Source organism: Hyperoodon ampullatus (genome assembly GCF_949752795.1).
Source record: "Hyperoodon ampullatus genome assembly, chromosome: 14".
In the NCBI taxonomy this organism is placed as follows: domain Eukaryota; kingdom Metazoa; phylum Chordata; class Mammalia; order Artiodactyla; family Ziphiidae; genus Hyperoodon; species Hyperoodon ampullatus.
Window position 1 is genome coordinate 62,826,761 of NC_136927.1, and position 22,990 is coordinate 62,849,750.

General features: G+C 45.2%; 1 protein-coding gene across 2 annotated transcripts; it reads right to left on the minus strand.

Moving 5' to 3' along the window:
• Window positions 1-773: 773 nt before the first annotated feature.
• Window positions 774-21,439, minus strand: COMMD7 (COMM domain containing 7; the record flags this gene model as incomplete). 2 transcript variants are annotated; one of them, XM_079718693.1, is made up of 9 exons in its annotated part: window positions 774-1,515; window positions 2,056-2,104; window positions 2,476-2,525; window positions 2,843-2,933; window positions 3,396-3,433; window positions 3,515-3,571; window positions 13,349-13,451; window positions 13,551-13,604; window positions 21,316-21,439. In XM_079718693.1, 9 exons carry the CDS (start codon window positions 21,397-21,399, stop codon window positions 1,439-1,441), a joined length of 603 nt encoding a protein of 200 aa, XP_079574819.1. In that variant the 3' UTR covers window positions 774-1,438. The 2 variants fall into 2 exon arrangements, with proteins under 2 accessions (XP_079574819.1, XP_079574820.1); XM_079718694.1 differs by having other exon boundaries at window positions 13,551-13,601; window positions 21,316-21,399.
• Window positions 21,440-22,990: the final 1,551 nt, after the last annotated feature.

Here is a 22,990-nt window from a genome sequence, read left to right on the forward strand (position 1 = left end):
CTCTGTTCTGATGTGGAATGATTTCCAAGTTAAGTGGGAAAAAGCGAGGTGCAGGATGCGGTGTGTATACAGTATGCTACCATTTGTGTGGGAAGAAAAGTCAAACTCAGTGCCTGTGTATTTGCAAATGCATGAACACAGATTAAACTCATGACAGGTGTTCCCTCTGGGGAGGGGAAATAGGTAAGTGGGGAATGGGGCGGGAGAAGGAATTACTCTACAATGTAGTTTTTGAATCATGGGCATGTATCATCTACTCAAAAGTTTGGAAAATTTCTGAGGGGAAGGGGAGAGGTAGGAGGAGGAGAACTTACATGCCAGGGTGGTACTGAACACAAAGCATTCATCCACTCCGCTTTTTATGATTTTTTTTTTTTTTTTTTTTTTTTTTGCAGTACACAGGCCTCTCACTATTGTGGCCTCTCCCGTGGCAGAGCACAGGCTCCGGAGGCGCAGGCTCAGCGGCCATGGCTCACGGGCCCAGCCGCTCCGCGGCATGTGGGATCTTCTCGGACCGGGGCACGAACCCGTGTCCCCTGCATCGGCAGGCGGACTCTCAACCACTGCGCCACCAGGGAAGCCCTTTATGATGTTTTTAACCTCAGTTTCCCCTGAACTGCTCTTACGAATTCCCACTTTGGACCACGGCAAATTTCACTGAAGACCCAGGGCCCTCACCAAAATCAGGAAGATAATTTTTGAAGATAAGACACTAGCTCTCTGCAAGGCAGGTGACTCTTTAATCCATGCATAGAGACGACCAGATGCAGACCTGTTCTTCAGAACCTTTTTTATTCTTCTTCTAACCACCAGAGAAGGTCAGCTTGAAGCAAAACAAGCTGAAATCGCCTCAAAAAGCCCACCTCATTACACACAACAGGGCAAAACCTGAAGTGAAGTCTCAGTTTATTTCAGAGCAGACCCAGCATGTATTCTTACACAGGTGTCCACTAAAGACTGATCAGCAAAGCACCACCACCACAAACATACAAACTCCGCTGGGGGCTCCCCCGTGTGTCATTCACGGAGTCCACCTCTTCCTCAGCCATAAATAAGCCCTTGTTCTTTTGCGGGGAAGGTCATCAGTACGTATCTTGAGCGATAGACCATTTGTTTACTCTGGAACTTTGAAAGGGAGGTGACTCAACTTATTTCCTCCCCTGCATCTGAGATGCAATCGCTTCTCTGAATATCTAAACGGTGACCTGGGAGATAGGTCGTGGAGGGTCCCTCAACAAAGACTCTTCAGGACCAGCCTGTCAGGCTCCTTAAGTACTTAATCCTTTGTTTTTCAGAAACCTTTGCACCTGGGCTCCGAAGAGGCAAGCAGGCCCAAAGAAGCGGCCACAGGCCTGGGAGCGAGAGGCCTCTCGGAGCAGTCACCGGGGAGGAGGAGGGGGCAGGGAGGGGGCGAGGTGGAGATGCAGGGGGACAGAAATCAGCTGAAACACTCCATGCTGGTTCTGACTCGCTCCATCTCGTGCAGGAAGCTGTAGAACTGAGGCAAGGTTAATTCTGGGGAGAGAAAATGCAGCTTCAGGTGAATGTTTCCAACTCCACAGAATCATCCAAGAAAATGAATTTCCACCCAGAGACTTTCTTTTTCTTTTTTGGTTTAGTACCTCTAAGCAGTTCTTGACAGGTAATTGATCATAGTAAAGAACTGAAGCCTTGAACATAGAAAGTTCTCAGCTCCCCAAGAAAAAGGAAGGGGGGTATTTAAAATGGCATTAACTCCCCAGCACAAAGGGATGAAAGGGGGTCATTCAGGACAGTAGACGTGGCTCCTACAGCAAGAGTTTCTTGCTCTTCCATTTTCGCCATTCCTACCTCACCCTTTCTCTTTTGCAAAAAGATCTAAAAGTCTTCAAACTGTGGGGTCTCCAACCTGCTGATGGCTTATTATTTATGAGAGCAAAGGCAGCAGAACGGTGACTCCACAGCTTGGTTATGACTTTTTCTTCTGGAAAAATGATTGGTGGTGGGCTTCACAAACCCAGTGATTGAAGAAAACATGGAAAAAGGGAAAGGGCTCTAATGGGAATTTGGACTCACCTATGTATAAATTTTCAGTGTGATTTCCTTTCTTAACCACCAACTTTAACTGATCCAAAACGGAAAAAGAGAAATAAAACATTTAAATTAAAATGATGACAACTGGGCAAAGAAATTCCTGAAACCTGAACTATCACGTAAACATCAAAGCATCCAGCATCTAACTTGAGAGTTACTAGGGAGCAGTCTGGATCGTCCACCACCAAAACTTCTAACAAATTCCGCAATTACATGAACAATCAAACTTTCAAGAATAATATCCAGATCCTATTAATCTGAAAGTAAGCGTGTTAGTGACTATATCTTTGGCTGACCACATTGCTCTGAGATACAGAAGGCACTGGATATTAAAGAAACCCGATGTAGATTTAATAACAAGTCAAAAATCTCCCAATTTTCAGAGATGAGGAGAAGACTTACTTGTAAAAAAATACTTCCCACTTTTTCCAGTTCGCTGCTCCCAGACGTCACTGTGACACAAAAGAGAAAACCAGTAAGTGACTGGTTGAGGACTCATTCTGAAGACCCCAATCTTGCAAGTTGTACAGCAGAAGCCACGTGGGGGCCAGTATGAGGACAGCAGAATGTGCTTTTCAGGAAGTGAACTTATTGAGACCCGTGGATAGAAAGAGCTGCCGAATGTGGACAGCGACACACAGAAGCAGGTGCTGGACCCAACAGTCTTGGGGGAACCAAGGACACCTCTTCCCCAGCAAAGTCATCTGAAAGCCTCTGCCACCCAACCCTACATCACCCAAATGACCCAGGACTGGCTCTAACTAGTTACCTCCAAATGTCCACTCCATATCTATAAGCTGGTTAATCATCAGAGTCTGACCTATGGCCCATCGAGCAAGGGTGGGGGCATTCTGTTTCCACTGGAACAAAAGCAGAAAGCCAAAGTCATAACAATGGGAAAAATCCCCCCTCTTCATTCCGCCCCCAACACAGCATGTTTAGTCTTTACACAGACAGTGGTAAGCATGCAGAACGAAGGGCTCGGCCTGTGTGCACTGATCTGGGGGCTGGGGGGAGTCAAGAGGGGCAGGAGACAATACAAACGTTTTCTTTTATTCCAAGATTTAATCCAGGTTGGAACAAAAACGGTATGACATTTATATTCGGTCAAATCAGAGGGAAAAAAATTAGAGATGCACTGAATAGTGCTGTTTAAAAGCTGCAAGTCTGTCATTTGCATGAAACCAAATGAAAAACATTAAGCTGGGAAACGACACACGATGACTGACGGTTTTTCCTTAGTCAGCATTTTCCATTTGTTTCTTTTCATGAAGTAAAAGCAAGCGATCTTAATTAACCTTGATTAGGAGGAATTATGATACCTTTTCAGAAAAGTAAGTGGCTTTCTCCTCACTGAGACCTATAAGAGAACAGAAGGAGACATGAACACAGTGCAGGGCTGCAGGGCTTGTCACCCTGAGCAGCCCTGGTGGTCACCTACCCAGAGTTATGAAATCAGCCCGGACCTGCTCAGCTGTGAGACTCTTCTTCAAGGCACCTAGGAGGGAGGGGAGAAATCAGTCAAAGAGGGCAAATCAATCAATCAGCTGGCAGTAAGTATTTAATGGGCACAACCTAAGTGACCAGGATGACAACAGGAATGAGCAGACTCAGTTCCATCTCAGTCCAGTCGGGGAGGAAGGAGCCCCTGAGACCAGAGAGAACGAGGCAGCACATTTTGGGGTTTTTGTTGTGCCACACACGTGTTGGGCCCTCCAGAAACTATGGATGAGGTCAGAGACAAAAGAAAAGACTGTATGGACTTGGGGATGCGGCACCTGATCTGAGGAAATAAGGCCACAGACTCCTGGAGCCAAGTGGGGGAGTTCAAGGTCAAACAGGGTGCAGGGGTAATAGCCCAGAGCTGCACTGTGTGATCCATAACCACTGAACGTACGTGGCTCTTTATTTATTTTTTTTCTGTTTTTGGCCACACCACGAGGCTTGCGGGGATCTTGGTTCCCCGACCAGGGATGAAACCTGGGCCCTCGGCACTGAAAGCGCTAAGTCCTAACCACTGGACCTCCAGGGAATTCCTCTCTTTAACTTCTAATGAATTAAAATGAAAGAAAATGTACTATTCTGTTCCTCAATTGCATTAGCCGTTCCAAGTGCTCAATAGCCACATGGGCCCAGGGGCCACAGCACTGGTCAGGGCAGATTATATATACACTGTTCCCATCTACATACTGGCCAGCCTGCTGCAGAAGATCAGCCCTCAGGAAGTAAACCCAGGTGGACTAAGCAGTTTGGCCTCTACAGTTCCCAAGTCACTTGCAGAGGGGCTATCAAGATCTCCCCTCAGGAGCCCTGGGAACCCCCCACCCCGTGGGAGCCGCTTTGTTCTGCTTGCAGGCTCCCGTTCCTGAAAACAAACTGCTGCCAGCAATCCGGGCTTCTCAATGTTTAACCCGCAGGCTACAGCCTCGAGTCACGATTTGGCGGCGGCTTTAAAATTTTCCACTTCTTAGTCTTCCAGAAGATGACTAATCAAAGAGTAAGAAGACATCCACCACCATCCAGGGAGGGCCCTGAAGTAACACCCTAAACCTGAGCCTCCACCCCCATCGCACTCCAGAAAAACAACCCTAAAGGCTGTTGTCCCCTGCAAAATAAACCATGTCAACAAAGGGAGGAAATCTTTTATCTGCAAAATCAGACGGAGCAAGGAAACCACCGGGAAATAAAAAAGGCAAGACCCCAGGAAACCTTGGCCATAAAAGCTCTCCAAGAAGGCGGCTACATTCCAGACACTCCAAAGAACTCCTGGCTACCACGGCAGCTCAAATCCAATATTCTGTTTGATGATCCCAAAATACTCTGAAGTGGAGATTATTATTGTAACTTTTAATTTACCAGGAAATTAAAGATCAGAATGATCAAGCTTCTGAGGGAGAAGATTTGGCAAATCCATAGTCAACGACTGCACTGCCAAGAACTCAACTGCAGCTATGCCCCCCAAATACACTGAGATCTACGTGGGCAGCTCTTCAGCAATGTGGGCAGGAGAGATGAAATGTCAGCAACAGTACATTGGTTTTGGTGTATCCACACAACCGCCTGGGCGCCGAGGTGATTTTGTTAAAACTTAAGTCAGACCATGTCTCTCCTCTGCTCAAAACCCTCTAATAGCTCCTGTTTCACTCACAGCAAAATCCAAAGCTCTCATAATGCCTGGCAGGATCTGGCCTTCTTTAGAACCCTATGCTCTCTCCCTTGCTTAGCTCTTCTTGTAATTTGCTAGGCAGGTTCCTACCTCCAGGCATTTGCCCTTGCAGTTCCCTCTGCTGGGAACACATTTCCTCAAATCCGCACATGCTCACTCCTTCACTTCATTCTGGAATCTGCTTGAATCACACCTCCTCTGAAAGGATCCCTGACCATTCTTCAAGTATACTTTTCTGCATCGCATTTATAACTACCCAACTTTATGTTACATATTTATTGTCAATTTTCCCACTAAAATGTCAGATTGATGAGAACAAGGACTTGGTCCATTTTGCCTACTGCTGTGTCCCAAGCTCCTAAAAAAGTGCCTGGCACCGTTCATTGGCTGGCACTCAATAAACACATACTGAATGAAAGAATCCATACAATGGAATACTATGCAACCTTTAAAAAGAATAAGGTAGCTCTTGATGTGCCTATTTGCAAAATATAATTGAAAGAAGAAAAGGAAAGGTAAGAACAGTCTGCACAGTGTAATCCCTTTTGCATAAATAAAGAAGTATGTATTATCTATTCTTATTTCTAGCTTTAATTATATCCTTATTTTATAGCTAAGTAGACAGATGTGAGGCATATTTTTTCTGAACATATCCACAAAAAACTTAAGAATGGATATGTTTTGGGAAAGGGACTGGGTGGGACTTTGTTTTTCTTTGTGTCATTTAAAAATGTTCTAGCTGCACGCTGGTTTTTTTTATCTGAAGACAGTAAAATTGTGAGCCATTTTTGTTTTCTTTCTTGTACTTTCTATAATTAAAAAAAAATGTCCCCCACTCCAAGAAAAAAAAAATTAAATGAATTGCTCAGGGCCACAACAGCTGGCAAGTGGCAGAGAAAGTCGCTTACAGGCCAGAGGGTCCCCAAACCCAGGCTCTTTCCACACTAGGTCATTCGGAGATGCTGTCGGGGAGGCAGTGCCAGGCCACGCCTTGACAGTGACTGACAACAGAGGCTACCAAGCTGCAGGGGCCACAGCAAGCTCTCCGTCCTGATGTCACCTCATTACCTGGGGCAGGCAGGAGCCATACTTTAGAAATATACATATGTATATATATATATATATTTGCATTGTGCTAGGCCTCAAGCCCTTAGCTTCTTTTTCAGCTTTTTCCTTTGGTGATGCCTTTGTCCTAAGTGGAAGACAGGCCTGCAGCGTTGACCCTATGTCAGATAGAAAACTCTGAACTCCAGGGCTGGAGTCACCAGAACATGTCACTAGGGGAAATCTGAGAATGTCCTTTAAACACAGATAACCATCTGGGATGGTTTATAAAGTCCTTGAGCTCCACTTTTCACTGGAACAGTTGCCTTAGGCAAACCCCCATTGCCATCAAGTAGGATGGGTGACAAGACAGAGGTGTATGTGAGGGTGAGGGTTTCAGGAAACAGTTGGAAAATTAGGAAACACTATTCTTCCAGCCAAAATCTATGTAAGTTTATTCAGTATAATAAGGGAAGCCCAAGCAACAGAACTAAGCCTTGGTGAAGAGCCCTGGAGGAGGAAGCAGATGGGAGAGCACAGTGAGCCCCATTCATTCAGTCATTACTGACCCTGAAGGCTGACCAGCTGAATCCACCCCTGCGAGGTTCACGGGGAAACAGAGGTCATGGTCACTGTACACAGATGTACTGAGCACCCACTATGTGCCAGCACTGTGCTGGACCCTGGAATACATCAATGAACTGAACAGGCAACAATCTCTGTTCTCCTGAGGCTCACAATCTTTTGGGAGGAGAAAGACCAAAACAATAATGTAACAAGTAGGTAAGCCATATAGAGTATTATTGAAAAGTGCCACAGAGAAAAGTAACAGAGCAGGGTAAGGTCAGGAACCCTGGGGAACTTAGTTCAACATTTGATTAAATACCATTTGTGACTATTGTTCAGTGCTGATTATCCCTTTTTTGGCCCAGCCAGACAGACTCCTTTGGGAGTGGGGAAAGGGAGTTATCACCTTTTCTTAAAAAACAACCAGTTACTGAGTACCCACAAGGGCCAGATATCTTGCAATGTATTAAAGTAAAAACCGCTTAAATTATGGCCCTATTGTGAAGTTATCTGTAACCTTTTCTAGGAGACAACTCATGATGCTAATGACAATCAATCATCATACCAGCGGCAGTGTAGCTACCACTCATTATTGAAGCAAGCGCTTTACGTTTATCTTTCTCCATTTTGGGGGAAGAAATGCTTTTTCTTAACTTTTATTTTTAAATTATTTTCTTTTAATTTTTCTTGGCTGTGCCACACAGCTTGTGGGATCTTAGTTCCCCGACCAAGGACTGAACCTGGCCCCGGAAGTGAAAGCGCAAGTCCTAACCACTAGACCGCCATCTTTCTCTATTCTTGCAACAATGTATGAGCTACTAGTATTAGCTCCATTTTATTCCTGAAGAAACTGATTCTCAGAGTGGTTAAGTGATGTGGCTCAAGGTCTCAGAGCTGTGAAGGAGCCACAGTGACAAGTGAGCACACAAGGGCCACCTAGGAACCGAATGCAAGGTGGGGGCCCTATCGGGATCCTGATGAGAACACCACTTACAAACAAAATGTACGAGACAATGGGGAAGTCTGAACACTGACTGCATATTTTAATTTTAGATACGATAATTGCATAGTGACTTGATAAGGGGGAAAAAGTCCTTTATCTTTTAGAGATACATAACTAGGAATTGAATGAACTGAATGAAATGATATGATATCTGAGATTTGTTTAAAAATAGTCCAGTTTGGAGAGCAATGAGGAGAATTAGTGGGGCACAGATGAAGCAATTCATCCATGGGATGATAAAGGTTGATCTCAGGTGCTTTTAAGAATTACATACTAAGTAGTAAAAGAAAAACATTGAAAAAAAAAAAAAAAACCCAAACCAAAAACCCCACAAGCTTTGAGCTAATCAAGGGAGGTTCTAGCAGCAGCTTTTCCACTGTAAGATCTTAAGTAAGTCACTTCCCCTCTCTAGGGCTCTGTTTCTTTATCTCCAAGACAAAGATCAGACTAGATCAGCACTTTACAAAGCTTTTACTTGACCCTCCCCCTGCCCCCTTCCCCCCCTCCAAAAAAAGAAGAGGTCCATGGTTAACTGTTTCACAGATACTGGTTAAGCAGGTTGCTTTACTGCAGGACTTTTCAGAGCCCGGGATATGTTAATGTGTGTGTGAATCTCCAAGATTCCAAGGCTGGGGGGTGCGGGGACAGTATTTTATGACCCTGTCTGGCCACTGAAGTCTTTTCTGGATGAAAACAACAATCTGGGGGAAGACTGATCTGGAGAGTTCTCGAGGTCCTTTCAGCTCTAACAAGCTGCACTTCTACAATGAGGTCTTACTGCACAAGCAGGACCAGGATGAGGGAAGGCGAAGAGAATGAGGGCCTTACACTTCAGACTAGATTGGGGAAGGCCCTGAATGCCAAGTTAAGGACTACAGAATTTATTATGCAAAATAAACAGTTGAGAGGAACAGCAGGATCCAAGGATCCAAGTTGTACTATACTCCAGGGCAAACTGGAATCTGGGATGGGAGAACAGAAGCGGAGATGTTGCTGCCGTAACAAGGCGTGAAGGGCTAAGAACATGTTCTGGGATGGCAGCCTTTGGGACTGAAAAGAAAATGGCACATTGGGAATTCCCTGGCGGTCCAGTGGTTAGGGCTCCATGCTTTCACTGCCGAGGGCCCGGGTTCAATCTGTGGTTGGGGAACTAAAATCCCACAAGCCGTGCAGTGCAGATAAAAAAAAAAAAAGGAAAAGAAAATGGCACATCAGGCCAAGGGATGAGGAAGAGGCCAAGAGACTTACAAGCTACCTCAGATGCTTAGGAGATGCTCTGGAAGAAATGGAGAATTCAAGCAGAAAAACTCTGCAGGAAGAGAAAAGTCAGATTGCATGAGAACAAAAAGAAGAGTAAAACAAATTCTTGAGAGCTACTGAGAAGTACAGCAAACCTGAGACTTCGATTCTAGAACTTGAAAAGCTTGAAAAGCTTTGGGACATTAAATAGTCAAGAGGTGAATTCAGATCCTCTCCATTAGATGAAGGAAGGAACGTTCTACCTGATGATCTGATATCGAGGCAAAGGACTGAATAAGGACTAAATAATGTTGAAGTTCAGCAAGCACTGTACTAACTCATTTATTCCTAACACCAACACCATAAACTGCTCTTATTATTCCGTTTTTCAGATGAGAAACTGAGGCACCAAGAGGCTGATTTGTCCAAGGCCAAATAGCTACATTAGGTGATATGACCAAGACTCAAATCCAAGTGAGCTTGCAAAGCCCATCCCTGGAACTCAGCATACCTCAGTGTTCTCTGCATCTATAGAAAACAGTCTGCTTGAAGAATATACACCCAGCATCCCCTGGGAGGATCACAGGGTCTCCCAAGTTCAGCTCAACTCACCTAGCATGTACTAAAAGCTCCTGCTCTGTGTCTTCACTTTACTTGTGACTGTGGCTTAGGAAAGTAGTACAGACATGCCCCTGACTTCAAAGAACTGTCTGTTAGGGCCACGAGATAGACACACACAAAACAGCATGATCAACAGAAAACAAAATGATTAGAGTCCAAAATGAGAGCTGCAGATAAAAGAACCTATCTCGGTTGTTGAGAGGAAGGGGAGGTCACCATGGACTGAAATGGTTTGGGAAGACTTTCTGAAAGAGGTAGAACAGAGGCTGGAGCGCAAGGATGAGGAGGGATTAAGGCAGTCTGGCAGGATGGAATGCGGTGGGGAGCAGAGATGAGAAGGACAGGAAAGAACCGAGGCAGGGATACCAGACAGAGATCTCCTGAAAAACCAGTATCCACAACAGCTCACAGGTTTCCCCATTCCCACAGGTGTAGGCTAGACAATGGGAATAAACAGAATAAGTACTCCTGATTCTGCACCCTGGGCACCTGTCCTACGAAATGCTCACCTAAGTTAAGAACATAGATTTCCTAAGGACGTTCACTGCGATATTGTTTCTAAGAGTGAAGAGTCAGAACTAAAATGTCCAGCAACAGGAAATGGATTAACTAAAAGAAGATACATTCAGTCCAAGGTACACTGCAGTCATCAGAAGAACGAAGTTGATGTGGAGAGATCTCCACGATGTACTAGGTCTGAAAAAATGCAAGCCGCAGAGCAATTCTATGGTTTATTACCATTTGTGAAAAACAAAACTACATGAATGTATACGTGTACGTCTGTCAGTGTATACAAAAATATAAAAAGATATACACTGGACTTCCCTGGTGGCACAGTGGTTAAGAATCTGCCTGCCAATGCAGGGGTCACGGGTTTGAGCCCTGGTTCAGGAAGATCCTACATGGTTCAGAGCGGCTAAGCCCGTGCACCACAACTACTGAGCCTGCACTCTAGAGCCTGAGAGCCACAACTACTGAGCTTGCATGCCACAGCTACTGAAGCCCACACGCCTAGAGCCCATGCTCCACAACAAGAGAAGCCACCGCAATGAGAAGCCCACACACCACAATGAAAAGTAGCCCCCGCTCGCTGCAACTAGAGGAAGCCTGTGCACAGCAACAAAGACCCAACGCAGACAAAAATAAATAAATAAATAAATAAATAATTTTTAAAAAAGGATATACACCAAAATTATACTGTGATTATTCCTAGAGACAAGAGTGGGATGAGAGTAAAAGCGGATTTTCCCTTTGACTCTCCAGAGCTCTGCAGTTTTAAGTTTATAATGAAAATTTATTCCTGTGTTAAAAAGACTGCAAGTTCGGGCTTCCCTGGTGGCGCAGTGGTTAAGAGTCTGCCTGCCGATGCAAGGGACATGGGTTCATGCCCCGGTCCAGGAAGATCCCACATGCCGCGGAGCGGCTGGACCCGTGAGCCATGGCCGCTGAGCCTGCGCGTCCGGAGCCTGTGCTCCGCAACGGGAGAGGCCACAACAGTGAGAGGTCCGTGTACCGCAAAAATAAAATAAAATAAAATAATAAATTTAAAAAAAAAAAAAAAAAAAAAAAGACTGCAAGTTCCCATCCAGCCTTGTGGTTCTCATGCTTTAACCTGCCATGAGGGCAAAGAATGCAAGAACTGCACAAACAGAGGATCATAAAATTTCACAGCTGGAAACCTCAGGGATGTTCTGATTCACACCGCCTGAACCTTAGGAGCACAAGACACGGCAAAGGAAAGGATCTGCACTAAAATATAACAGAAGGCCCGAGAGGAACAAACAAATCAAGCACCCAACTTTTAATGCACCTTTGTGCTGAGATCTTGGGAAGATCAGCTTATTACTGATTTTTAAAATATGCAAACTGGGGATGCTATTTTACCTCCTCTCAGCCCGGTTGACATTTATTCATTCCTTAAGACTGGGCTCAAATGTCATGTCTCTCTTTAAATAAAATTAACTTTTAATTAAATTGCCAAATTAATTCTTGCAACTTTTTAGACAAAACATAGCTAAAAATAAACAATTAAAACAACCTGCAGGGCTTCCCTGGTGGCACAGTGGTTGGGAGTCCACCTGCTGATGCAGGGGACACGGGTTCGTGCCCCGGTCCGGGAAGATCCCACATGCCGTGGAGCGGCTGGGCCCGTGAGCCATGGCCGCTGAGCCTGCGCGTCCGGAGCCTGTGCTCCACAACAGGAGAGGCCACAACAGTGAGAGGCCCGTGTACCGCAAAAAACAACAACAACAACAACAACAAAAAAAAAACCACAACCTGCAGTCCTACTACCCAGATAGAGCCACAGTTAACTTTTTTTTTATGCAAAAATAGGACGGTGGCAGACAGTATTAAACAGAATACTGTGAAAGGTTTTCCATATCATTACATTTTCCTCAACAGCATCTTTTTAAATTACTACATAATTTGAAAAATAAGAACAACCTTTTGCTGAGGTACTGTGCTAAGCATTTTATTTACATTATCTTAATTAATCTTCAAAAGAACTCCATGCACACACCAAAAACAAGCTTAGATGGAGGGGGACAACTGCTGGGGGACGGTTGTTGCTAGGGGTTGAAAGAGATCAGGTACTTAGCCAAAGTCACACTACTTATCAAGGGCCAGACTCACACTCAGGTCCTACTAACTCAAACTGAATTCTTGACCACCGTGATACTCCCCTCTAAAAGTGGACCACAACTCGTTACACCAATTTCCAGCTGCTGGGTAATGTGATTGCTTCTAATTTTTCTCTGTCATAAACAGTGCTACGACGGACAGCCCTACAGTTCAACCTTTGTGATCACCTCACTTCTGGCTAGAAACTTTCTCTGATTGCTCTAAGGCAAACCCTGCTTCTCAAACTATCTGCAGCAAAAGACCTATCTTTAAAATTTTTCAATCCATCATGGACTGATATTTTTGTAAAATACAATGAAAATTAATTCCTAGAACTATGAAATGAAAAAAACACATACAAAATATAAGCCCCGGGCTTCCCTGGTGACGCAGTGGTTGAGAGTCCACCTGCCGATGCAGGGGACACGGGTTTGTGCCCCGGTCTGGGAGGATCCCACATGCCACGGAGCGGCTGGGCCCGTGAGCCATGGCCGCTGAGCCTGTGCGTCCGGAGCCTGTGTTCCGCAACAGGAGAGGCCACAACAGTGAGAGGCCCATGTACCGCAAAAAAAAAAAATAAATAAAAAAAAAATAAAAATAAAAAAAAATATATATATATATAACACATAAGCCCCAAATGGTTACAATGGTCAATTACATGTTTATGTATTATTTTACCACAGTTTTAAAAAAGCCCCATTTAAAAAAATTAACTGACTGAAGAGACTTCATCAAATTGTCATAAAAGTTTCTAAATTCTTACTCTCAGTTTCTGCACCTATCACGTAGAGGACCAAATAAGTCTGGGCACGGAAGCTGGGATGCAGACCGCAATTATACTCTCCCATGGCTATCTGTTTACCTGACTTCCCTTCTTAGACTGCAGTCACGCCCATGTCTGGTTCACTACCAAACGCTCTGGCTCAGTGCCCAGAGCACACTTGCCAACCCGGTGGATTGAGGGAATGTTCAAGTAATGTCTCTGGCCTTGGCTGCCGGGAGAGGCTACTCACCATGTGGAACCAGGAGGAGGCTCTTCACGATGCCTCTGAGGGGGCCAAGACTGATCTGGTTGGTGGTGGCAAATTCAGAGAGCTGAGCCAGAAACCTTTCCACCTGCAGAGAGGGGACAGCACAAACCAGGCCTTCACTTGCTAAGCATCTCAGGACTGTAGGCCCGCACTCGGGAACGCTCCTTATCACAAGATACTTTACCTCTTTTGGCTCAGTTAGGAAGTGGAAGAGTACTTCTGTCAGGGCTGAGAACTTCTGTGAAGAGAACACAGAACATCAGTAAAATTCTACTCCTGGGTCAGTGTTCCCACATCCCATCCTACTACAGCCCCTTAAGAGAGAAGAGGAACACACAGATGTTGATACCTGTTTTGATCACCTTAAAGTTACAAACATTCATAATTTGAAAATATGTAAGCACACCAATGCTCATTGCAGCTCTATTTACAATAGCCGAGATGCGCAAGCAACCTAAGCGTCCATCAACAGATGAATGGATAAGGAAGATGTGGTACATGTATACAATGGAATATTACCCAACCATAAAAAGAATGAAATCTTGCCATTGGCAACAACATGGATGGATGTAGAAGGTACTATGCTAAGTGAAATAAGTCAGAGAAAGACAAATACCATATGATCTCACTTATATGTGGAATCTGAAAAACAAAACAAACAAAACAAAAACAGACTCACAGATACAGAGGGGAGAGGGGTGGGGTATGAAGTGGGCTAAGGGGATTAAGAGGTACAAACTTCCAGTTACAAAATAAATTAGCCACAGGGATGTAATATACAGCATAAGGAATATGGTGAATAATACTGTAATAAGTTTGTATGGTGACAGATGGTTACTAGACTTATGGTGATCATTTCATAATGTATACAAATGTCAAATCACTGTGTAGTACACCTGAAATTAACATAATATTGTATGTCAACTATATTACAATTAAAAAAAAAGTTACAAATATTCACAATACACACCACCAGTGTCAATCTATCTGTACCACTATATTGTCTGAAAAACTCATATATCTTATTGGGATACTTAGGCGATACATATTGAGAGATGGTGAGTGTGTGCACACATGTTCACACATACATCTCAAGGGTCTAAATACCACCCCTCCAACACCTCCCCCCGCATACGACCTGAAAGGGAAAAATCACTGGAACATTCATAGCAGTTACTTTTTTTTCTTTTCTCTTTTTGTTTATACTTTCACGTACTTATTATTCAAACTAAGTCAATTCAAATATATAATTTCTCCCATTTTCACCCTCACAAATGGTAACATATCATATGAACTTTTTCTCTACCTTGCTTTTGAAAGCAGTTACTTCTGTGTGGCAAGATTTTAGATGATTTTTATTTTCTTCTGTTTTGTCTATCCATGTTTTCTGGGTTTCCTTCTCCCACAATAAACATCTTGTTGAGTATATGACAAAACAGTAAAGTTTAACATGTTATTATACACTGTCTTAGAAGAGTCTCTTATTCTTTTGTGCATGTGAACCTCTTTATCAGTACCGATTACTAAGAACTGAATAGGGGCTTCCCTGGTGGCGCAGTGGTTGAGAGTCCGCCTGCCGATGCAGGGGACACGGGTTCGTGCCCCGGTCCAGAAAGATCCCACATGCCGCGGAGCGGCTGGGCCCGTGAGCCATGGCCACTGAGCCTGCGCGTCCGGAGCCTGTGCTCCGCAACGGGAGAGGCCACAACAGTGAGAGGCCCGCGTACCGCCAAAAAAAAAAAAAAAAAAAAAGAACTGAATAGATGTGTGTCCCCAAATTCATATGTTGAAGTCCTAATACCAAATACAGGGTATTACTGTATTTGGAGAGAGGGGCTGTGAGGAGGTGACAAAGGTTAAATGAGGTCATAAGGGTGGGGTGCTACTTGGATAGGGCTGGTGCCCTTGTAAGCAGAGGAAGACACCCCAGTGCTCTCTCTGTGAGGCACATGTCATGAAGACACGGCGTGAAGGCAAGCCAGGAAGAGAGCTCTCACCGGGAGCTGAATCTATTGGCACCCTGATCTTGGAATGACCAGCCTCCAGACTGAGAGAAATAAATCTCTGCTGTTCAAGCCGCCCAGTCTGTGGTATTTTGTTATAGCAGCCCAAGCAGACTGAGACACATGTCATTACTTTCCCATGTTCCCTCCCAATGGACACAGTGTGTGTGGCATAGTGGGGAAAATCAACACACAAGAGTTTAAAAGACCCAGATGTGAATCATTGTTCTGCTGACCACCCAGTGTGACCCTGGGCAAGTCACTCAGCCTCACTGTGATTCAGTGCCCATTGGGAAAATGAAGGTAATAATACATAGCTTCCAGAACAGTACTAATTGGCACATGCAAAGCCTCCAGTACAGTGCCAGGCTAGAGGCTAAACCAACAGCAGCAATTACCACAGCTACAATTAAAGTCACTATGCCAATAGAGCCACCTTCCTGAAGCAATATAACATTTAAACAAAAAAGATTACAGATACTTCAGCTCAGAGCCCCCAAAGCTATACGTGTAATATGACTGTCAAATGCATCTGCCCTTTTCCCCATGACACTAAACTCCACACAAACCCCTGGCAAGGCTCTGTATTATTTTATTCTAAAATGTATTCTATTTTAAAATATAAAACTAGCGTTTGAAAATATAAAATATATGCAGAAGGTTTTAAAAAGACCCAGCTAACTTAAAAGAATATAAAATAAAAGGTCTTGCTGCCTCCCTGCCCCCTCCCACCTTAGTCGCACTCCCCAGGGTAGTTACTGCTAACACCTCTGTGGCCTTCCCATCATTTTATTTTCATTTAATTTCTTTTAAATACAAATGGGATCATATGGAACCCACTCCCTGCACCTCACCTTTTTTTCACTCAATTACATCTTAGAGATCAATCATGTCAGCAGATATAAATCTACCCAGTTCTTTTAACAACTGCATGACATTCAACTGGTAAAGACTTAGCATAATTTGGTTCCCTAGAAATGAACATTAATGGGTGTGTTTGTTGGTGTTATGTAAACGATGCTGCAATGAATATCCTCCCACATATTTCTTTGTGACATGTATGTCTATAAGATATATTCTCAGGAATTCCCGGGAGGTCCAACAGTTAGGACTCTGAGCTTTCACTGCCAAGGGCCCGGCTTCAATCCCTGGTCAGGAAACAGATCCTACAAACCTCGTGGTGCAGTTAAAAAAAAAAAAAAAAAAAGATATATTCTTAAAATGCATCCTAGGTCAAAGGATATGTGCATTTTTTATGTTGAGGTGTAGTTCAAGTACAATATTATATAAGTTCCAGGTGTACAACACAGTAATTCATAATTTTTAAAGGCTAGATTCTATTTATAGTTTTTATAAAATATTGGCTATATTCCCTGTGTTGTACAATATATCCTTATAGCTTATTTATTTATTTTATTTATTTATTTTTATTTTTGGCTGTGTTGGGTCTTCACTGCTGTGCGCAGGCTTTCTCTAGTTGCCGTGAGTGGAGGATACTCTTCATTGTGGTGTGCGGGCTTCTCATTGTCATGGCTTCTCTTGTTGCAGAGGACGGGCTCTAGGCGCGCAGGCTTCAGTAGTTGTGGCCTGCGGGCTCTAGAGCTCACGCTCAGTAGTTGTGATGCACGGGCTCGAACCCGTGTCCCTTGCATTGGCAGGCAGATTCTTAACCACTGTGCCACCAGGGAAGCCCTTTATAGTTTATTTATTTTTTACATAACAGTTTGTACCTCTTAATCCCCTACCCCTATCTTGCCCCTCCCCCGTTCCCTCTCTCCACTGGGAACCACTAGTTTATTCTCTAAGATATATGCATTTAATTCTGAGAAAATATTGCCAAATTGCCTTGCAAAGAAGTTGCATGGATTTACACTCCCACCACCCAACGGCATAGAGGTGTCTGCTTTCTCAAAACTTCATGGATATTCCTGGGAACACTTTAACCAGTGCTGGTCCAGGGGCTGTTTTTCTGCAGTATTTGTGATATTGGGTTATCAGCCTTGCCCAAATGCTGATATAGTGAAAACAAGAACAGTCAAGACTGGCTTGAGAATGTGTCCTCAAACTGTGAGTTTTCCTCTATTTCTTTAATTTTTTTTTTTTGCTGCAGATCTGTGAACTGTCAGATCTTTGGCCAACCGTGTTTCCTATGCCACCCGGGGCCTTTTTAAAAATGGGGCGGGGCTTCCCTGGTGGCGCAGTGGTTGAGAGTCCGCCTGCTGATGCAGGGGACACGGGTTCGTGCCCCGGTACGGGAAGGTCCCACATGCCGCGGAGCGGCTGGGCCCGTGAGCCATGGCCGCTGAGCCTGCGCGTCCGGAGCCTGTGCTCTGCAACGGGAGAGGCCACAACAGTGAGAGGCCCGTGTACCGAAAAAAAAAAAAAAAATGGGGCGACTGAGAAGGCCTCCAGCTGCTTTTCCATTTCCAGGCCTCAGCCTAGCACTCAGGCTTGGGCTCCTTGTGTGGTCTTATCCCTGCCTCTCCTCTCAAGAAGGGCCTCAAGCTACTGTGGTCTGTAGGCTGTTACAGACCCCCATCCCTATCTCCACTCTTCCAAAACCTCCTTATCCTCAAAGCCCTGCCAAGATACCAGGACACTCCCAACAAGAAAGGGACCTACCCAGATTCTTAAGTTCTGAGGCTCCCTCTTGGAACCTTACCTGGGGGCACTTAGAATTTTCAATCTTGATAAGGAACACAAACCTGTCTTAACAGAGAAGGTTCCTTCTCCAGCTTTGTAAGGTCAACTGCACCTTAATTATTGTCAGTGCACAGTAAGTATTTGTTGAATAAGTCTTCCCTAAACACTTTCCCCATTCTTTGCCTTTGTACCTGCATAGCTGTCTCTCCCTGGAATGCTCACCTGCTCATGAATATCCATGAAATCAAAATCTTAACTATTCTTACCAGTTAAACATATGAAAAGATGCTCAGGATCATTCCAGATAAGAAATGCAAATAAGCAAAACAAGGAGATACCAATTTTTCACTTATCAGATCTTCAAACTAATAGTCTGATGACACCAGTGTTGGTGAAAGTAACAGACATGTTTGCACACTGTTGAGAAGATAAACTGGGGCAACCTTTCTGGACTGTAACTTTGCAAAATCCATATCTACTTTTTTAAACAATCAGACCCTTTGACCTAGTAACTCCACTGCAAGAAGTATACCCTTCAGAGATGTTCTAAAAAGTAAACCCAGACACACACAAAGCAGTTTGTTGACAGCATTGTTCTTAAAAATAAAAAACTGAAAGCAACTTAAGTGTCTATTAATAGGGGACTGATTAAATTATGTTAGATCTGTTTCAAGGAATATCACACTCCCTTTTGTGTAAAAAAAAGGTTTTAAAGGATACCCATACATATGATGGCAGATTGCAGACTTTTTTTTTCTATAAAGATACATGAGAAACTATCAAAATGATGATTTCTGGAGACAAGAGAAATAGGTGTTTTTCTTTTAATTTTATACCTTTGAATACTGTCTGAATTTTCTAACTGTGTGTGTTGCTAGGTGAGAGACTGTAGACCATTTGTTTTCTTTATATTTTTCTGAATATCCTCTCATAACCACTCTAAAAGTGATTTTTTTTTTTTTTTTTTTTGCGGTACGAGGGCCTCTCCTGTTGCGGAGCACAGGCTCCGGACGCGCAAGCTCAGCGGCCATGGCTCACGGGCCCAGCCGCTCTGCAGCATGTGGGATCTTCCCGGACTGGGGCACGAACCTGTGTCCCCTGCATCGGCAGGCAGACTCTCAACCACTGAGCCACCAGGGAAGCCCTAAAAGTGATTATTTTTAAATCCTATCTACTCTCAAGGCTCCATGTTACCTAGGACTGTCCATGGCATCAGAGAGCACATGCAGATCCACTCAGTGCTGTACCGTGTCTCCATTTTCTGACCTGCCCCAGCAGATCACAACTTCCCCAGTACAAGAGGCCTCATTCATCAAGCCTTTGTAAATCTCACTGGGTTTAGTGGCTATTTGGTACACAGTAGGCATTCAGATAAATACCCACCGAATAAGCAATAAATGGTGATGACAACATTAATACAATGATTCTTTTTCTCCTTGAGGCCTGGGCCTCAGACTTCAAGGTAAGTTCAGCTAACAGAGTGGCTACTCAGAAAAGTTTGATCACCCAAGAAAAGGGGGGAAAATGGCCCAAAGGACTCTGATAAGTTGCTCATCAGGAAAAAGCTTTCTGTATTAAAAACAAAGATAAAGGTTTAAAGTGCGTTTCAAGGTTAGAAAATGAGTCCAGCTCTGATCTTAAAGGAGGTGGATTATCTTTGGAATACCAAGTTGGAGGTAACCTTAGAGATCATACAATCCAGAAGCTTTAAAAAAAGTTTTTTAGCAGCAGAATCTTTTTTATTCCCCAAATAGAAGTCTTTCAGAAAGCCCCAATACACAAACAAGTAAAAGCTAAACTACCTGATTGGGGAGATCACCTACAAAGCTCTATTCTAGTGTGTTTAATTCCCCAGGATCTGAAGTCAGGTGTCCGGTCCTGAATTCCTGGCTCCACCACTTCCTGGTTGCCTGCCCTTAAACAGGTCAATTTCTTTCCCTGAACCATTTTTCTTATCTGTGAAATGGGAATGGTAATAGTACCTGACTCCTAGGGTGGTTGCAAGAACTCGGTGACTTAATACACATAAAAGCACTTAGAACTGGACTGTAAAATACAGTGGCCGCTAGCCATGTGTGGCTACTGAGCACTTGAAAAAGGCTAATCTAATTTCAGATGTGCTTTAAAATACACACTAGAATCAGAAACCTCAGTACCAAAAAGTGAAAAATCTCACTGATATATTTTATGTGGGTTACACATTGAAATGATAATATTCTGATATAGTGGATTACAGAAAACACATTAAATTCATTTCCTGTTTCTTTTGAATTTTTAAATGTGGCTAATAGAAAATGTAAAAGTAGACCTGAGGCTTGCAGTTCATTTTTCTTGGACACTGAAGCCGTAGAACATGACTGGCATTACAATTAGTGTTACTTCATGAGAAAACAATAAGTCGTGAGGATGTTGAGATGAAAGAGAGGGGCCCCACCTCCTGGGAAGTTACAACCCAGTGGGGGAAATAAATGCACCTTTGCTGTGATGGTGAGAAGTGACATTTTAACTTGCTTCATTTGTCTGACTTAGTGGTATGAAAGGGGCATCCCAACCAGCACAGGAGCAGGAAGACTTCAGGGTTGACTGGCTGGCACCTGCAGCCTGAATAGTGAGAAAAAGCCTTTGCCAGCTCCACTACCATCAAGGACCCGCCCTCTACTGTGTAGGGTACATGGTTTCTTTCCTTGGGGACTACCAGTATCTCCCTTAATTGGGGCGGATGGGAGTGGCGACGAGGACTGGATGTCATCGCTTGCCCACAGAGCCATTCTGGCCTGGCCATTACCTACACACACATCCCACCCCCTGATGACCTGCCCCCACTCCAGGCTCCTTCAGCCCCCTCGAGATGCTAAGACCCTCCTCAGTCTCCCCAAGACCCCCGGCCTTCCTACAAAATGTCTCAGTCCCTCGCCTGGCCCACCAAATTCCACGGCTCCCCCAAACTCCATCAGCCTCCCAAGGCCCTTAGTCTGTTACTTCGGTTCTCCCAACTCCCTTCGGCCTCATCAAGACTCCCCTCAGCCCCCCGTCCAGGACCCTGCAAACTCTCCTGGTTCCCAGGACCCCCAGAAGTCCCCCAGCCCCATTTCTGGGTCCCCGAGATCCCCCTGGGATCCCTCAGCTTGGCCTTAGGCCTCCCGAGATCCTTCGGCCCTCAAAACTGGCCTGAGACCCCAATTCCCCTCAGCCCCTCCCCGAATCCCTCCCTACCGCCACAACGCACAGCGGGCGGCCGCGGCCTAAACCGCCATCCCCTCCGGCGCCCCCGCCCGGATCCCGCGCCGCGGTCGCCCGGCCCACCTGCGCGCCCAGCTGGTTCAGCTGCTGCATGTCGCCGCCCACGGCCTCGGGAACGGGGTCCTGCGTGCAGTGCAGGCGGCCCATGGCGTCCGCTCGGCGCCGCAGACCCCCAGCTCCCGCGCCTCCCCGGACTTCCTCCTTCGCGCCGCCGGCCTCGCCGCGCTTCCGCAGCCGCACTTTCGCCACGGGCCGCCGCCGCCGCCGCGCTCCTCTCGGACCGGTTCCGGGTGCTCCCTCACCGAGCCGCTGACGCGCGCGGACCCCGGGTGGGGCGGGGCAGGGGCGCCCTCGCGGAGCCCTGGATACCCGAGACCGCTGTGCCCAGTCCAGGGCGCTGAGCAGCACAGCGGTGAAACGCGGGATTCCCTGCGTGATCTCCCCCTGGGCTCAGAGCTTGGCCTCTCGGAACCTGCTTCACTATCCGTAAAATGATCCCGGGGGTGGCGCCTTAAATGCGCTTACCCTCTTAAAATGTTTAGAAGATAGCCTGGCACACTGGAGGTCCTCAACCAATGGCTAGCTGCTATCATTAACATCGTTACTATGCATCAGAAGATATTTAGGGCATGCCTCCTAGATGCCAGGCACTGGGGATAGAAACGTGAACAGGCAGGCCAAGTGTCTCTGGGAGAGCTTGGGTCAGAGCAGAGCAATAAAAGTTCAAACTTGGGCTTGCACCAGCATCATCTGGAGGGCATGCCAATTGCTGGGCCCCACCCACAGAGTCTCTGACTAGAAAAGCCTGGGATAGAACCTGAGAATTTTGCATTTCCAACAACTTCCCAAAGACCAGAGTTGAAGAAACTCTGGAGTGAAGGAAACACTGACCCAAAGAAGTGCAAGGAGTGTGATAGTGCCAGGCAGGAAGGTGGTCAGGTTGGTGGGGGAGATTATTGAGACAGTGATAATCACTGCAGCCCCTGAAACATTTTAACCCCCATGCTCTCTTCCCAAGGACCCCTTGCAGCCCGAGATAAGTAATAATTACCCTGATCCCCACTGGACAGATGAGAAAACCAAGACATGCTCCTTGGAATCTAAGACCTGAGCCCTGCAAGCCCCAAAGCATCTTCACCTACCCCTGAGTCCAGCCTTGAGTGTAGGGAGAGGGTTCCTAGATACCTGGGGTGGGGGAGTGTGGGGAGGATTGGCTGGCTTTCTCCACCAGGCTTTTTTCTCTACGCTTTCCTAAAAATCCCTTCGGAAAGGGTATGAACAAATTCCTTCATACATTCATTCAACAGATAATCCTGAGTACCACCTGTGGGGCAGTTGCCCTGACAGGTGCTGGGATACCACAGTGACAAAACCAGATGCAGTGCCTGGCCCGGGAGAAGTCAGAGTTTAGTCAGGGAGGTAGACACACACGTGAAAAATCATGTGTGGGTGAAATTATGAAATGATGCCAAAAAGTACAAGGTGCTTTGAGAATGTATACAGGGCACCTGTCGAAATCCAAGGTACCTGGAAGAAAGTAAACCTTCGGGTGACTGACAGACAGGGACTGAACTCAGACCCCCTGACTCACTGTCCAGGAATTTAATTTTAAAATAGTTTTAACCTATTAAAAAAGATCCCTATCAGGGACTTATATTTCATCATATCTTTAAGTATTAAATCAACTTTGTTCAGGTATAAATTATATACAATGAAATGCACCCATTTTAAGTGTGTT